At 32.4% G+C, this 18,298-nt stretch overlaps 1 protein-coding gene across 17 annotated transcripts in view; it reads left to right on the top strand.

Moving 5' to 3' along the window:
• CCDC171 (coiled-coil domain containing 171) overlaps window positions 1-18,298 on the top strand; it is a 488,107-nt gene that overhangs the window by 188,491 nt on the left and 281,318 nt on the right. For 16 of the 17 annotated variants that reach the window (XM_032477676.1, XM_032477674.1, XM_032477673.1 and 13 more), the window contains 2 exons: window positions 1,851-1,905; window positions 15,770-15,901. In XM_032477676.1, coding sequence (XP_032333567.1) covers window positions 1,851-1,905; window positions 15,770-15,901 — 187 coding nt within the window. Of the gene's footprint in view, window positions 1-1,850; window positions 1,906-15,769; window positions 16,179-18,298 lie in introns of those variants that run through there. The other variant, XM_032477677.1, reaches the window with a different exon arrangement.

Below are 18,298 nucleotides of genomic sequence, written 5' to 3'. Positions count from 1 at the left end.
ACATACTAAATGTATATTTTATTGAGAAACCTCAGAAAAGAATAAGTTTCTATATAACCTCTAATTTTGTGTGTATTTTAGTCTCGATTGTAGTATTACATGTTTAAAACAATATTTTCAGTAATATGAGATATAAGACTCTTTAAGTTGTGAATAGTTTCTTCTATCACGTATTTCTCATCTCTTTCTGCCCTACTGCCTCCCAATTTTTGTTCTGCATATATTATAATAGACTAAAATTATTGCAAGTGATTATTTCCATAAAGCAATGTTAGTATATAATCAATATGTGTGTTGTAGCATCTTTTTAAGTGCAATAAAAACATATTGATTGTGGAAAATTCGTTTAATTTTATAGCTTTATATTCAAATATGTTAAATAGGAAAAAAAATATGCAGTTTTCAGAGTGGGCGACTATGTAAATGTGATGAGAGTGTTTTTCCTTTTACCAGGTAATCAAGTTGACATACACTCTGAAGTTCAAATTGAACAGTTCTCTTGGGTATTTTTATTTGTTCCCCACATCAAATTTCATGGAGTACTTTAAGCCAGTCCTTTGTGCAACAGCATGGCTTAAGGAAAATCTATTTATGGATTAAAGAAACATCTAATTTTAATAAACTCAGTGTTTTCTTAATTTGGATTCTAGATTCCTATATTTGTAAATATATGTACATATAAAACTTTTGGAAACAAACTCTCTTATTAAGCATAAATATAAAATATAAATACAGTCTATAAACTAAATCACAGAATGGGCAATCTACAATCCTAGGATGTCCACAGCTTTGTCAGTAGGCTTGGAAAATTGCTCACATATAATTAAAACACTTAGTTTACACAACGCTACAATATTGGCGTGTTTGAAAACCCCAAGTACATTTTTGGAAAATTGTAAAGCTGTATAACATTGTGCCACCACATTAGGTATATGTAATTGTCATTTTTAAAAAATATAACTTTGACTAAATCAACTTTTTGCTGTCATTAATTCAGTCTCAGTTTCCTTCTGTCAAATGAGAATTAATTCAGTCTCAGTTTCCTTCTGTCAAATGAGAATTCTTAGCCTGGATAATTTCTAGTATGTCTCAGAGCACTGAAAATTCCAAGATTAATGAAAACAGGATTATAAAACCTCTAGATTCATACAGTGTCTTCAAAACATTGCTGCTAATTCAAAAATTTGTCATGTCTGTGTTATGTGACCATGGGCACATGCTTTTTATAACACTGAAGAAAGCTAATTTGAAATTTGGAGAGCTAACACATTATTTACAGTTTTCAATTTATAATTCACCATTAAATTTTAGTCTTCAGCATTTTCATCCAAACTTTTAATTTTATTATAAAGGCTAAATTCAATACACAAAGCTATAGAAGAAAATAGGAACTTTGCATATTTCTAGTCAAGGCCATAGAGGGTTTTTGTGTAATTATTATTGCACAAAAAGCCTGTGTAGAAAGGAAAATATTATTTTGCATAGTGTGGCTATTTATATCTCCATTACTAAGATTTCTAAGTCTTTTTCATTAGAAACCAAAAGAATACAAGCTTAGCCTTTTCAGTACATTTTAAATCAATAAGGTAATCATGATTTCTTTTTTCTTTCTTTTCACTCTTTTTTAACTTTGAAGGTATCCTTAAGATATTTTTCTCCCTCTGATTTATGGCAGGCAATATAACTGAAGATAATAGTTAAATGTAGAAATATACCAGTTAGGTTTTACACTTTTAGAAGAAGTACAATGAAGCAACTCTTACTTTTCAATAATAGTGACATACTAAAATGTGTAACAGTTGTAGTAAGGCTTGGGTTTTACTAATACCTTATCTCTAATTTGTTTCTAGAGACAAAGAATGTGTTGCTAATCATATGAGAACAATAGAAAATATGCTTCATAAGGTACTATAATTTTAATTTTTCTTTAGTATTGTTCAACTAGTATTATAACAGTGTTCTCCTAGTCATTAATTTTATTAACCATGAAGTACTTTAATTCATTTTGTAGCTTTTAAGAAGTAAATTAAGAAAAATATCCTTTCAAATGACTGAAAATTTGTATTGTACAATGCTATTTTGCATAATTTTTATCAGAATTCACTTTCTGTCCTTGATAAAACTATGAAAATAGTGGTTTCCCCAAACTGGTATAATTGCACTTGAGTTATTTGTGGTCTTTGCTGACTGGCCCAAAGGTCATTAAGATTCTTACATGTCTCATAATGATAAAATGTTTGACCACATTGTCTAACCTCTCACCACTCTTAGACCTACTATCCTATGTACGTATATAGAGATATAATGTATTGTATTTGACAGTACTCATATACCTTAACTAGGCAGCAATGTTTTTCAAGTTGTAATTTTACCTTCTTGTAAGAATGCATTCCTAAAGTAGAAATGGAATATATTTAATAATAGTCTATTATTTTCAGTTTGATTACTTCTGTATGATAAATTGACTTTTAATTTGTAGTGATGAGTAGCATAATAAGGATATTATGATATAACTAAAATTTTAGTGCATTAAATATTGACTTAATACTGGCTGTGTATTTTGTTATCACTCCAGATTCAAAAATGTCACCTTAATTACTTCATTATTTAAAAGTAGAGAAATACTATTTATGTGTTTCTGTTATTGTTTGATAGACAATTTGTTGGAAATATAAATACCTCATAGTTTTAAGATATATGAATTTACAAGTGAATCATATTTAGAATAACTTTGTGAATCTTTTTTTATGTAATATAGTTTGTAAATTACTTAAAATATCTTAAAAACGAATCCTGTTAAGGAGATATTAAATAACATTAGCAAACTAATATTTAATATGTTTTAACATTTTAGAAACACTAAGCCTCTGTATTCTTTGATACTAAAGGTAACTAGCAGTATTTCATATCACCAAAAGCATTCTGAAAAAAAATCTAATACTCTGAGTGCTATTTTTAAGTAATGTTCTTTGAAACTATGATTTCTCCTTCTTCCCATTTAAAAAAGTTTAGCCAGTCAGTGTAGTTTAGGTACAATCACATAAAATCCATATATGCTAGAAATCTGAAATTTGGATTTGTAGGAAAAGAGACATCCTTGATTAGATTTTTTTTGGTGTATGATGAGACTTTGTATAGGAAAAATCAATGATGTCATATATATGGAATACCTTTTTATACCAGTTAATGTTACCTTTGAAATCTAATTGTTTGTCATCTTCCCAGCTAGAGGAAAATAATGTTGGATATCTGCTGTCTTGAGAATGGACTTTGACATCAGATGAAAACCATCATCAATATGAAATATAAATGTTGTGCCTTACCCTTTCATTATGAGGAATAGCAAAATATATATTTTAAATATAATCAAGACTGATGGTCACAGGGTAGTTATAATCATACAGTTAGTCATTTGCAGTTCTTTTGATTTTTGTGTCATATGGAAAGAAAGATGTCTGTAGAATTGGCCTATAACCACTGTAGATTTACTTTTGCTTTATGGGATTTTTTTTCTCCTTCAGATGTGATAGTTAACTATTTTGATGTATGTCTTTAGAAATTTCTATATGTATAGTGATTTTTAAATTACCAATTACTTTTGAAGCTTGATGTGCAAATTTAGGAAGGGCTAATTGATTATTGGGCTAATTCTCTTTTCTAAGAAGTTTGGGTGAGAAAAATGGGTGATAAGGAAGAGGCCCAGAGAGTCCCTCGGAAGCCCTCGGGAGGTAAAGCCCACCTGTCTTCATGCCAGAGTTTTCAGGCTTATTTTCCAGCCACAGTGGACTATCCAGTGGCATTTTACTATCTTGGAGAAACTATGAGTAGTACAGAAGGAGGGTCCAGACTCTTTCATGGTACAGTAAAAATGATTGTGGTTATATTCAAATTCTTTTAGCTTAGTTTATTCTATGTAGTCAAATTATAGCTATTCATATTTTGTATGTGTTTTCAGGGTATGCACCAGTTATTCTAGAATAAAACTAATTTTTAACCTGCTGAGTTGAATTTTAGTGCTACCTTCTGACACAATCAAATAAAATAATTTACTTTCATGTAGACATTATTTTCTTGTATTTTAAAGAACTTAAACATGTTTGCTTTGAGGAAAAGCAATTACTTTTTTGATATTTGTTAATTTTTTAAATTTGACACATTACATTCACCTTTTTAAATCCTAAAACTGTATTATATATAGCAGTTAACTGTATATTATTTTAAAAATCTCATTTGGGACTGATACTAGTATTTAATAAAGAAGGCCACTCATTTTTCTTTGAAAGATATACTTTTTTTCAAAGAAACAGAAGTTTTATTTTAATTTATTTTATTTTAAAATTTAAATTTTAATTACTTTAAGTAATTTATTTACTTTTTTTCAAAGAAATGGAAGTTTTATTTTATTTTATTTTAATTCAATTAAATTTTAATTCAAGTAAAATAAAACGGCTGTTTTTAAATGTAGGCCAGAAGTTAACTTTTTTTAAAAGAAACTTTTCTGGGCTAATTTCAGGTTATTGGAATTAAGAAAAATAAGACAAAAAGAAAAACAAAATCATCACAACTTTTCATGAAGTGCATTTTTTAAATACACGCACTTCTCTACTTAGTTGAATTCTCAACTACTTTTTGTGTTTTGGAAAAACCATAAGTATTGAACATTTTTTTAAAAATCACCGTTTAAACCATTTTAATATGTGCAATCCAGTGGCTTTCAATACATTTACAGTGTTGTGCAACCATCAAAACTAACTCCAGAATATTTTCATCACCCCAAAAAGAAATCCAGTAACCATTATGCAGTCAGTCCTATATCCCCTTATCCCATTCTGTGGGTTGTCTTTTCACTTTCTTGATAGTGTCCTTTGATGAACAAAAGTTTTTGACTTTGATGAAGTCCAATTTTTTCTTTTGTTGCTCATATATTTTGTCTCATATCTAAGAATGTATTGCCAAATCCAGTATAATGAAGATTTTCCCCTATGTTTTCTTCAAAGAATTTTATAGTGTTAACTCTTATATTTAAGTATTTGGTCCACATTGAATAAATTTTTGTATATGGTATAATGCAAAGGTACATAGTGCTGTATATTTTTAGTTATTTTCTTAGTGATTGCCTTGGGGATTACAATTAACATGTTAATTTATAGCCATCTATTTTGAATTAATACCAATTTGGTTTCAATCGTATGTAAAAATGTTGCTTCTATCATCCCCCTTTATGTTTTTGTCAGAAGTTATGTCTTTGTACATTGTGTGCCCATCAAAATAGTTCATAATTATTGTTTTATGTAGTTGTCTTTTAAATCATATAGCAAAAAAGAGGAATTACAAATCAAAAATACATCAATACTGACTTTTATATTTATGTATGCAGTTTCCTTTACTGGTACTCTTGATTTCTTCTTGTGGGTTTGAGCTACTGTCTAGTGTCCTTTCATTTCAGACTGAAGGACTTTCTTTAGCCTTTATTCTAGAGCAGGACTAGTGGTAAAGTGCACTCTCCCCTTTTTGTTTATCTTGGAATGGCTTAATTTCTCCTTCATTTTGGAAGAATATTTTTGTTAGATATCAAATTCTTGGTTGACAGTTTTGGTTTTTTTTCCAGCACTTTGAATATGTCAACTCCAAAAGTTCTGTTTGGTTTCTTTTTGTGTTTTTAATCTATTTATATTTCTTATTTTGGAAGATGTTGCTCTCATCGTTTCTTTTAACTTTTTAAGCACATTTGAAATAATTGATTTAAGGTTATTGTGTAATAAATCCAATTATTACTAGGCTTTCTTTGGTACAATTCTTACTAATGTCTGTTTCTCTTATGTGTAGGCCATACCTTCTATGTCTTTGCATACTTCATAATTCTATGTTGAAAAGTGGGTATTTTGAATATTACATTGTGACAACTCTAGAAATCAGATTCTTCCCCAACCCTAGTGTTTGCTGTTGCTACTTACTCTAGTGGTTTTTGTTTGCTTAGTGACTTTGTGAACTAATTTTGTAAAGTCTATATTCTTGGTCATGTGTGGCCACTGAAATCTTTGTTTTGTTAACTTAGTGGTCTGCTAGTGTTTCGACAGAGATTTCCTTAAATACTGAAATTCAGGTGCTTTTTCTAGAGTAAGATTTTGCCTGGTTGCTGTAAACTTTCAATTAGTTTCAGAATCCTGAAAAAGTTGATGCTGACAAATTCTGCCATTTATTCACTGCTTTTGTGGAGGGACTGGCTTTTGGAGTTCCTTACTTGGCCTTTTTGCTAACATCACTCTCTAAAATCTGATACTTTTATTTTCCTAATAATTGTACCAGCAGGCTTCTAATACTACTGATAATATATCCTGTCAGGAATTGAAAGTTTTAAAAAACTAAGAGCATCTCCAAACTTGTTGAAGTATTTCTATTGTGAAAAGAAAAGAGAAAGTACAATAATTATACTAAAATAATTTTCAGAGTAGGGTAACAACTGGATGGATAGGATAATGTCTGGATTATTTTGAGTTAGGTATGAGAAAATTAAGTAAGTATTTATTGGATGCTAATAGAGAGATGTCTTGGTTTACTATACCTGGGGGTGAAAATAAATAGATTTAGGTAAAGTTGGAATGTGGGGAAGAATGTGAACATTTTTGTAGTTATTTTAAAATTATTTTTGAATTAGCAGAATGGTTAGATTCTTGAGGCTTTTAGAGATTGCTTGAGTCTTACAAGTTTGGAAGGATTAACTAAAGTGTTTTCTGTGTATAATCATAATGTTCTATGAACTTTAAAGTTACCTCTGAACATTTATGAAAAGTGCCAGATGCCTTTTCAATAAAATGGCTAAAAGATAAAATAGAAAGTCTCAATCCAGAAACCTCAAAAAACTCCAGGAATACCTTGCATCTATAAATCCTGTAAATTTATAAGGCTGAAATGACACTATACCAATGACTAGGAAGTCACAGGGGTTTTCAAAAAGCTGACACTCTTTTGGATTTGTTTGTACAATGAAGTTATTTAAAACCTCAAATCCATCATAAACACAGTATTTACTATAAATGATTGAGTCCTACAAATGCTTTTTGAGTGTATATTATGGGCCAGAAATCATACCAGCCTTTGGGGAAACAAACAAGCACACACACAATAACAGCAAATACGTTAATATAGCACATTGTCCTTTTCTTCAAGGTAGAGACACAGTAATTCCAGTATACTATGGTAAATATGCATCCATAAGATGCAGTTTCACATCCATTTAAATAGAGTTATTCATCTATGAGGCATACTTAGAAGACCCAAGGGTTGGCTGGAAATTTCTTAGAAGAAAATGAATGCCTGGATAGGGCTTTGAAGTATGAGGAAAGATGGAAAAGGGATTCCAGCAGAGAGAGTAATGTGTGCAAGTGCATGGAAGCATTAACAGCCAGAAAGCCTCAGTTCAGCATTAAATGCAAGGAGAGTGCAAGAGATGTGGCTGAATGAGGCAGGGGGAGGCCAGGTCATGGAAGGACTTTTTCCTTTTTCCTTTTCTTTCTTTCTTTCTTTCTTTCTTTCTTTCTTTCTTTCTTTCTTTCTTTCTTTCTTTCTTTCTTTCTTTCTTTTTCTTTCTTTCTTCCTTTCTTCCTTCTTCCTTTTCCTTCCTTCTTTCCTTTTCTTTCTTTCTTCCTTTCTTCCTTTCTTCCTTTTTTTCTTTCCTTTCTTTTTTCTTCCTTTTCTTCCTTTTCTTTCCTTTCTTTCTTTCTTCTTTCTTTCTTTCTTTCTTTCTCTTTCTTTCTTTCTTTTCTTTCTTTCTTTTCCTTCTTTCCTTCTTCCTTCTTTCTTTCTTTCTTTCTTCTTTCTTTCTTCCTTTCTTTTTCTGTTCTTTTCTGTTTCTTTCTTTCTTTTTCCTTTCTTTCTCTTTCTTTCCTTTCCCTTTCTTTCTTTCCTTTCTTTTTCCTTTCCTTTCTTCCTTTCCTCCTTCCTTCCTTCCTTTCTCTTTCTCTCTCTTTTTTTTTTTTTTTTTTTTGCCATTTTAAGAACCTTGGATATTTATAATGGAAGCAATGGAACTAAACTAGGGTTTAAGCTAAGGAGTGACGTGGTGAGATTTCCTTACTGAATTGGGACTCCAGAGGGCAGACTTGCAGACTGGAAATAGTAAGAAATGAAGGTGGTTTTAAGAACTATGAGTATGTAGGCTAGATGAGTCCTGGTGAAGGTTTGGACCAAAGAGTGATGATAGGTGGTATCAAAAAGGCTATGAAGCTTATTTAGTAAAATGGCACATGGAGTGAGAAAGGCAGGGGAGGGGGATTCCCAGGATGGGCAGTGTGATTATTTGATGTTGGGAATAAAAAAAAAGGAGCAAGCTTTTTCGCTTTTTTTTCCTTTTTGGTAAGGAGAAGAAGGGAGACAACGATGAGTTTTGTTTTGGAAATACTGAGTTTAAGGTAATGTGGAGTGATCAGCAGGGCCTCGGGGGAAAAGTCAGGGCTAAAGATAAAGGTTTGAGATTTATTAACATAATACTCTGGCAAAGAAAGAAGGCAGTATAGCAATTGACAGGAGAAACAAGACATTGTAGATAAATGGGAGGCTAGGAAATGCATTTTGAAAGATTAATTATGCCACTAGAGTTTGAAGTCCTTGAGGGATGGAATTCTGTCTCCTTAATTTTTATATCCTCAGCATCTATCACAGTGCCTGGTACCCAGTAGGTACTTAATGAATGTCTGTTGAATGAGTCGAACTTTTACCATCACCCAGTCTTTAAACAGAACTAAAGCCATCTCTGGATTCCAGTGAAAGTCTTGCTGGTATTATCTTTATTTATTTGATTTGATGCTAAAAATATCAAGTGTGTTTACTTTACCTCATCAAATCTAGAGGAGAAAGCCTAGATTCAATTATAAGAATGTCTCTAGGAAAGACAGAGATGGTAACAATGAATTTTATAGGCAATAGCTACTTTGACTCCTATGAAATAGAAAGATGATTACTTCTATTGTTGGAGTGAATTCTGGAATAAAATAGAATCAAACAGAATCTGACAGGTGAAGACTCTGAATAGCCAAATCTTTAAATGTGATTTTATAATCTTATCTTAAAAATGGTTAACCAGAATAACCAGAATACATAGTTAACTTTGATTTTTAGTTTTCAATGCATTTATTAAAGAGTACAAATATCATAGAATATTTCTTAATTTATGAAACTGACAGTTATTTTAAAGCTGAAATGTGATCTTCTGCCTCTGACAACCCAGTTTTAAGTGACTCATGAATGACTCTCTAAATGTTACTTATGATTTTTGAGCTCCTTTCCACTCTTAGTTTCTTGATCTTGGTTATGAAGATCAGCTGTGCTGGATATGCAGTCGTTAGCACAGCTGGCTTGCTGATGACACCTTTGTCCATATAGCTGTCTTGTGTGTCATCATTCATATTGTTCGGTGTCATTCTGACCTAGCCAAGCTAAAAATGGTACTCTAGCTCAAGAGGGATTTAAAAACCTTGACAAACTAAAGATAAGGCACTAGAGAATGTCGTATACGTGTGCTTTACAGTTTTTAGCTTAAACACACCCAAATACCTAATTGCAATGTGCTTCTGTCTGTATCCTTTGAAATAACTTACCCTAGGAAAGAAAATACCTCTGTATGGAGAGCTATAACAATTCATAAGTGCATTTCTCTATTCTCAAGTATGGGTTCTGTGTTTGTTTTAATAGCCCAAGGTCGCAGTAATCTATTTGTGAGGTGCATTCTATGGTATATCATCTACACCACAGATTTATCGTGCTGTCTTGTTCCTTTATAAGATGCCCGTGATTAAATCACCTTATATTCCAGCTTGATAACTTGATTTGAGGGTTCAGTTTTTCAGATTCTTAATTGGGATGTAGCCAGCTTGGTAATTTGATTCAAGAGATCAGTTTTTTAGTTCCATAATTGGGATGTGACTATAATGTGTGGGGTGGTTGTGGTGGTGGTGGATTTTGCCCATTTGCTGGTGACAGCAGCTGCAGTTGTTGGAGAGTTCTGGCTCTGCTCCAGAGTTGTAGGTTAAGTTAAATAACCTGCCAGCAAGACAAGGCTAGTTTCTCACTTCCTTCTTTTCAAGTGACGAGTGTCTGTGCTTGCTGCAGCGCCAGCGAAGCCCCTGCTTCTGCTGCGAGTGCCAAGCCTCCCTCCCATAGGTGTGGAGCACAGCAGGGGCTGTTGCATGTATCTTGGGACCTCATAGTTCGGGGATCTCCCATGTGAGATTATGATTATTGTATTAGGAGGACTGCTGCACAGATACCTGTCTCACAGTAAGATAATTTGTGTGTGTGTGTGTGCGGGGAGAGAAAACATGAGAGAACGAAAATGCCCACAGGTTCAGTGAAACTACTGAGGAAAATAAGGGTGTTTAAGTAATAGTCTCCACTGCTTATCACAAAACTTCTTTTATGAAACTTACACATTTTTGCTAAGGTTGCCAGACAAGGGACAAAGAAAAGGGAAAATATATAATAGTGTTGTTTTTTAGGCAGGGAAATGGAAGAAGTACCAAAATCTTGAGCAGTTTCCTCATCTACTAACTGTTCATTATAGATATTAAGAGGCATTATTATTTGTTGCTGAGAGCACTGGACAACAGTGTCCTCATATTAGGGGTGGCAGTAGCTGTTTCACAAGGCGGATGGCAGAATGAATTGAGATAGTGTGGATAGTACTTTGAAAAGTATAAAGTGCTTTAGGAAGTACTAATGGTATTGTTACTAATAGGAATAGTACTGTACTCTATCCATTTCATTAATTAATTAAAGAAAAGATAAAAGAGGGAGATATCTGTTTGGATATAACTGTCCAGTTTGCTAATGTCATTTCCATTGCACTGACGTGCTTTAAACCCTGACTTATCACTAGGCACGTACCAGGGTCCTGGAACTGTCTAAATATCTTGTTTATTATCCTTTCTTTCCTATTGCCTTGTAGAATTTGTGAGTTTGGAATGACATTCTTATTCGATCACACGCTTACCAAGAATTTCTGTATACATAGAGTTTTCCTTGCTGCTAGTGTTACTACAGAGTATATGGTTAACCCTTTCCAATTCCTTTCTCTGTATATTGACAAATGCTTTCCAATATGCTTTGATCAAATTTTCTTTTTAGGTGTTAGAATGGGTGATCAGTCATGGTGCCAGGAAAGTTAAACCCAGTCAAGTTGTGTACCAGAATATGTAAAACTTGAAAATACTTTAGGAGATAGGTTACTTATTTCCTGAAACACTTGAAAGAAGGAACCAGAAAATGTCTGTGCTGTGACCTGTGTTTGTGAACCATATGGTCTCTGTCTCAACTGTTCAACTCTGTCCTCGTCACAGGAAAGCAGCCAAAGACAACAGCCAAATGAATGGGTGTGGCTGTGTTCCAATAAAACTTTATTTACAATAACAGGCGGTGGTCTGGATTTGGTCCCTGGGCTATATTGTGTGCCAAGGACACTGCTCTCTAATGTATAGGTTGAAAAATAGTGCTAGGCTGCCCTAGTATATAGGATGAAAAATAGAATAAAGAGAGAAGAGAAAGCAATAAGGAATCAGCAGAAGTGGAAGAAAGTACAGAGGAGGAAGTGTAGGGAGTGGAAATATAGTAAAACCTGAACACAGAATGATAAGAGTGGAAGTTACAAGAAGCATTGTTGAGATCTGTATTTGATGGGAATCTCTGGTAAGAATGTTTTTTGAAGCATTGGAGGCCATAATAGATTTGAGCAAGTAAAATTTTAGGCAGATCAGGAGTATGATGTAAAGTCCTAATATCAGTTGCTTTTCCCAGGCATTCAGGATTCAGGCATTGTGTGCATCTTACATGTGTTCTCACATGTATCTGAGTTTGTATCTACAGCCCTCACTGCTTCTTCCTTGGTATCCTACTGGTAAAAACACAGCTAGTACCATATTTCATGAATATTTTTTATTAATTAGAACATTGGGTCCAGAGGGCTTTTATAGTTGTGCATGATAAAACATACAGGTTCACATTTTGATAGTTGAGCAGTTTTTGTAAAAATAGCTAGTTTAATTTCATAGTTGATGTATCTAGCAGAAATAACTTTTGTGGTATTTTGGTAGGAGTACAGAAAATTAGGAAACAGATTGGTGGCTTGTGAGTAAAGGCTAATCAGAAATAGGAGCAGTATAGTGTAGATCTTATGAATCATTTCAATCTGGAACTAGATTGTTACAATAAAATAAATATTTCACAATGATGTTTTGACTTCTTAGAAAGTTTCATTTATTTTTCTCTGTACACCTGTTTTTCTTGTTTCTTATGGCATATCTTAAAATATTTGCTTTCTGAAAGTATGTGATAAGGGAGGAAGAAAGTAAACTTTCTAAAAATCAAAATTTTCAAATGAAGTAACATAGGTTTTTTTTTTTTGATTGTCAGAATATTGTGAAATTGTACACTTTTTATAGAATGTTCTAAATGTATACAACTTGACAGTTGAAATTTATATTGTGGAACTCTGTAAAAAATTTCATTATAGGTTAAAAGTGAACTTTTAGCCATTTTAATATATTTATTGCTCACATTTATAAATAAATCAGACTAAAAAGGGTATAAAATCTTAATTATAGGATGAATAATGATGTACTGTAGCAGAATTAAAGGCTGACTTTTGAAATTTAAGATTAATTCAAACCAAAGACAGGTGATGATGGTTGTTCTAATCCTAATTCACACTAAAATCTTTATTTTAGAAGGACGAAACTAGTTTTCCCTTTAGGGAAAAAGACGATTTTATTGTTACTTCAAAAAAATTTTTGACAGTAAGAAATTTACTTTAAATTCTCATTTTTGAAAGGGACCATTTTGTATCCAGTGGGCAGTATTTCTTAAAGAAATCCCACTTACCTCTTTTCTGATCTTAGTTACTTTGTTCTCAGCCTGCCTGTTCTATTTTCCTCATGAACAAATTTAATGCAATAAAATGAGAGTCTTTTTACTTACTGTTCTGTGTTGAATCGTTTCCCTGTTTCTCCTTGTCCACACCCTGAAATTCAGACTTGACTTTTGCATTGTTTCTGAACAGCCTCCCCCTTTTCACCCTTTATTTTTTCCTGGTCCTTGTCATCTTTCCTTCCTGCTCTTTGCTGCATTGTTAGGTTTTATTTTTCCTAGTGTCACTGTTTTGTGTTCTTCAAACATGATGCTTTCACTCCTTTTATCCATTAAAATAAAACAATTCCTGGTCAATCCTTTTTCAAGACTTAAAAAAAACCCCACCTTTTTCTAGAAACATGTGGAGAACATTTTAGATGCCTATTTTCAAAGTTTTGATTTAATTTAAAGGTGTAAAAAAACTTAAATTTCAGTAGAAATATTTGTGATATTGTGTCTATTATATATCATGGGGCACTGTCTCACGATGGCACTGTCAACATTCAACAGATAATTTATAATTAAATGATAGTGTTAACACATGTATATTATTCAAATAATGCTGTAATTATGATGTCCGTCGTTTGGTTTAGCAAAACAACTGCATTTTCAGTTTTTTCCCCTATCTAATACAAATACAAAGAATTATTTAATTTGGCAAATTAAATAATGTTGTAGTGAAAATGTTAATTTGACAATAAATCACAGTTTTAAATGCCAGATGCCCCAGCTTAATGTTGTTCAGAAAGTTTATTGAGAGAATATAAAATGTGGCTTACTGTTCCTGTATGTCAGGCTTCACAGATGAAGTATGGTGCCTGATATTAATCAGGTTAAAGGACCTCCAGTACTTGGAGTGTGCTGTGGATTGTACCTACATTGCTCATGGCTCCTTCTCCCCCCCTCTGCCTGTATTAGCAATCTGCTTTTGTACTTTGACATCCAGGATTTCCCTAGTGAATTTTGTCACAGAAAAAAGAGAATCATCAATATCGCAGTTAAACTTGACTTTCAAAGCTAATAGTATCTCATTTGGGGGCTCAAATTTAATAAATTTTCTTTGATTCTGGGTGAGTTTTTAAACATCAAACAATGAATTGGCCAGGGTGCAGTAAAATATTTAGATCTATTGACTGTTGTTCAGAAGGGTAGAAAGCAAAACACTAGTGGTTTGATGTTGATAAATTCTCAGTACCTTAATCCACATTAATGTTTTCTTTTATCTGAGTGCACACTGGTGACAAAAAAAAAAAAGGCAAAAGAAAGTGTCCACACATATAAAATAGAAAACATAAAGCAAATATATTTGTAAAATATGATTTATTTTGGTATATTAAGTAAGTTAAAAGCATTCTTCTCCTGACAAAAGACTCTGGAGAAAGTTTGTTACAGATAAATATACATTCTGAATTGAGACTCCAATGTGCATATCGTACTCACACTATTATAAAAATTGTATTGTAGTGTATGTTTTACAGCACACCCTTTGACATTCAGTTATTGACAGAAATTCTTCAGCTCAGCTTGAGAATGTAAGGGTTTTTATAGCCTCAACTAGCATAAACAATGAAAGACGTCATCGTATGTTTGTATATGTTTGCTGATTTAAGGAAACCTTGTATAGTACGATAGTTCATTCATAAAGTAGGAAATAGTTCAAAGTTTTACAAGCTGCCTGAGAAGAACAGAAAAATGAAGGATTGGTTTTCTATCATATATGATTGCCAAGTTACATGTGAAGTTGCTCAAATAAAACTAAAGATATAAATACATTTACTTGAGCAATTAGTGTTACTTTTATAGTTCTCCTCATTCTTAACCTTTGCTATCTCATAAAAAGTCATTTTTTTCTTGTGGCTTTAAGCTAATTGTATACTATTTATCAAATATATGGTGTCAAAGAGATAAATTTTTAAAAACTATTCAGGCATAAGGAAAGTTAGAAAATATGAAAATTCCTATCATTAAACTATATAATTAAAGATTGGAGCTTAGTGATCTTAAAAGGAAACTAAACTCTGAAATTTTTAAGGCTTTTACTAAGTTTGGATATCAAAAATGAAAATAACTGTTTCTGAGCAGTTTCTTATGTCTATTATACAGGGAGTATTTTTCATTTGTCCAGAAGGTGGCAGTGTAATATCAACTGCATTGCAAGAGAATTGGTATTTCTCCTGTATCTGTGATATGTGTATATTGTTACCTTGCCGAATATTTAAAATATAGTACAAATACTACTGATTTTGTCCATTATCTTATTTAAAAGTTGTGTGGCCAAGTTGGTTTATATGTATTTAGTCATTAAGACTCAAGTTTAATAAGAGTAAAAAGAGCAAACAAACCTCTTGCCTGGTGTATTTTTAAGTCTTCTTGTGTGTTGAGCATATTTGTTTTTATTCTAGAGTGTATATTGAAGTTTCCTTTTAAAGACTAGTACCTAATAAGTATCTTGTTCAGTATATATCAGTTAATACTAGTTAAATTAAATTTGTTATTAAGAAAGTGAGAATAAGTAGGAGATTCCTTATTGTTTATTTTTGATTTTGTGGGGTTTTTTTTTTCCTTCTTCCCTGTTTCTTTTGAGGGTGGAACAGTGAAAAAAATAATTCAAAACCTCTTGATCAGAAGAGCTCTAGTGACTCTTCTTCCCTCCCTCATTTCAAGCAGGAGGATGCTTTTTCTTCTTAACATTCTCCCCCAGCACTCTGAATTAGAGATTTATTTGCAACGAAAAATCAATTAGTCCTAAATTTATTCATGGATTTCAGGTCCAGCGATCAATGCAAGTCCACTCAGTGGGCTCAAGGGGACCCAGTTCATCCCAGTTAATGTGTCTGAAGGGGAATTACCATTGATGCTATTTTTTTCCCTTTAGGTCAGAGATCAGATCTCGCTGTCACGGACTGCGGCAAGTAGGAATGACTTCACCCTGCAGCTACCCAGACTGCACCTGGAGACCTTTGCATTGGAGGGGCTCAAGGGCGGGCCAGAGGTTGTAGCATGCCAGGTTAGAGTCTAAATAACATTGTTTGCTACCAAGTCATGTAGAAAAATAAATTTCACTACTGGAGAGAATGAAAACCTCAAAGTATTGTGACTAACTTAAAGGAGATGCAAGTGATTTTTCCTCATTTTTTCTTCTGCCATGTAACTCTATATTTCAGACATAACTGTTTTTTTCTTTAAAGCCTAGAACTGGCCAATTAAATAATCCAGGCAAGTATTTTTTTTACCAAGGAAAAAAACGTATTTTACAGCTAAGTACATTATTAAAAGAACATACTTTCCTGGCAGCAGAGGACAATAAGACGCTAGGCTTATCTCTTTAAGCTAGTCTCAATTTGTACCTCTTATTGTTTTAAAATAAATCACTTTAGATAAAGTTGTCAGGAGAGATATTTGACATTTTCAATGTTAATTTCAAAGTATATCCAACATTTCTTAAGTGGTAATTTAATTTCAGTAAATCTAGAAACTAACTGTACTTTGCATTGAAGAGTATTTTATACTTCAGTGATTAGTTTTAATGAACATTGTAATATGTGCCAACTGTATTATTTCATTTATAAAACTCAAAGCACCAAATCGTAAAACCTCAAATAACTTTAAAATAAACTTAGTAATGATATTTATTTTCAAAAACATACTCATTTTCAGATGTTGTAGCTAGCTTTCTATTCTAGTTTACTGTTATGTTATTGTGCTCATTTTTTTCCTTAGGGTTAAAAATATTTTTTAACTGGAAAAAACAAAATTTAGTATGTACTTTATTCTCCTTTTAATGTCCAATTTCTTTATTAGAAAAATATATCAACATTATGTGAACTATAGGGAGATTTATATTTCAAAAGAGATTGTCCTTGTTCAATAGCACCTTAGATTTTTCAGTGTATTTAAGAGAAATATCTCTTAAAACTCAACCTATGTTTCACATTTTGAAGTTTAAGATAAACATTTTCATTCTTCAGTTTATGACCCTGTGAAATTTAATTTTGTACAAAATTAATGTCAGTACAAGTAGGGCTATGTTAATTTTTCTACATGCTCCATACCCTAATTTAATTTGTTATTAGTACTCAAATTAATGCTCGACAAAGAAAAAATACTTGTTTTTTCATTAGCTTGTCCATCAATATATCTAATACATATGTAATTATAAAACTAAGCATAAAACATTTTTATTTTTAGTTATAGGCTGGAATATCATACCATTATTTAGTACAAGATTAAGATGTACATTTAAAATTTGATTATCACTATTTATGAATTCATTGTAACCATGAGCCCAATATGATTTGAAATTTTTCTAGTGGTTGTAAAGTAATCCTTTACTTGGTTATCTTAATTCGGAATCTAACAGGGCTTAGTACTTGTCGTAATTCACAAATAAAGACGTCGCCCAGACTCGAGATTTTGATGATTTGGAAAGAGACTGATTCCTAGGAATGCCAGTTTTTGAGGCAAAACATGAACTCTATAGTTCTGATGTCTGTGGATAGCAAGAAGGAAATGTATAGGCCTGTATTTTAAACTACTATCTTTTCCAGATTCTAATAAAAATAGTTATGCGGGTTACCATATACCTAAACACATGGGTGAGTTTTGCATTGACATGCTGTAGTATGCACTGTAGTTTAGTAATATATGTTTTGGTTTAGTATTCCATGCAGAGGCGATCACGTGATTTGGGACATAATAAGTGTTTTACGTACACACACGTACACATTTGGCAATATGCTGTGGAGTACTTTGAGAAGAAAGGCACTGTATTAATTGAAGATTTTATAATAATACTGTCACTTTAGTGAGCACTTACTAGGTACCAGGTATCATACTTAGCTCTTTAAATATATGATCTCAGTTAATTCTCACAATAGGCCTGTCAAATAGATGGCATTATTTCCATTTTACAACTGAAAAACCAAAAACTATTGCATGTAATTCTCCTCAGATCAACAGCAAGTAAATGGCAGGGCCCAGAGCCTAGGTTTAAGTCTAGGTGCATTTGACTGCAAAGCCTGAATTGGTAAAATCTGACAGTAAAAATCTAGACACCTATGTGAAATGGTAAGAGTGGAACCTTTGAAATCTATAGTGGAGTTTTTCCTTCCATTTGCACAATATTCATTATACATCTGTGTATTATAGGTCATAGTTCATGCTGTATCGTAGACAAATTTGCAGATAAAAATTTTTGTTTCCATTTGACAGGCTAATATTATAGAACTCTTCACCTCTTTTTGCAGTATATGAATATGTATATTTATACTAAGTGTAGCTACGTATTTAGGAATTCAGTATTCATTTAGCTTTGTACTCTGTACTGATGAACTGGACTATTCAAAGCATGCAAGTCCTTTGATTATGATGAGGAGAGGACCACTACGCAGGATGTGGTAGAGTG

Source organism: Camelus ferus, chromosome 4, assembly GCF_009834535.1.
Source record: "Camelus ferus isolate YT-003-E chromosome 4, BCGSAC_Cfer_1.0, whole genome shotgun sequence".
Classification (NCBI taxonomy): Eukaryota; Metazoa; Chordata; class Mammalia; order Artiodactyla; family Camelidae; genus Camelus; species Camelus ferus.
The sequence above is the reverse complement of the archived record's forward strand: the minus strand, read 5'-3'. Positions and strand labels throughout refer to the sequence as shown.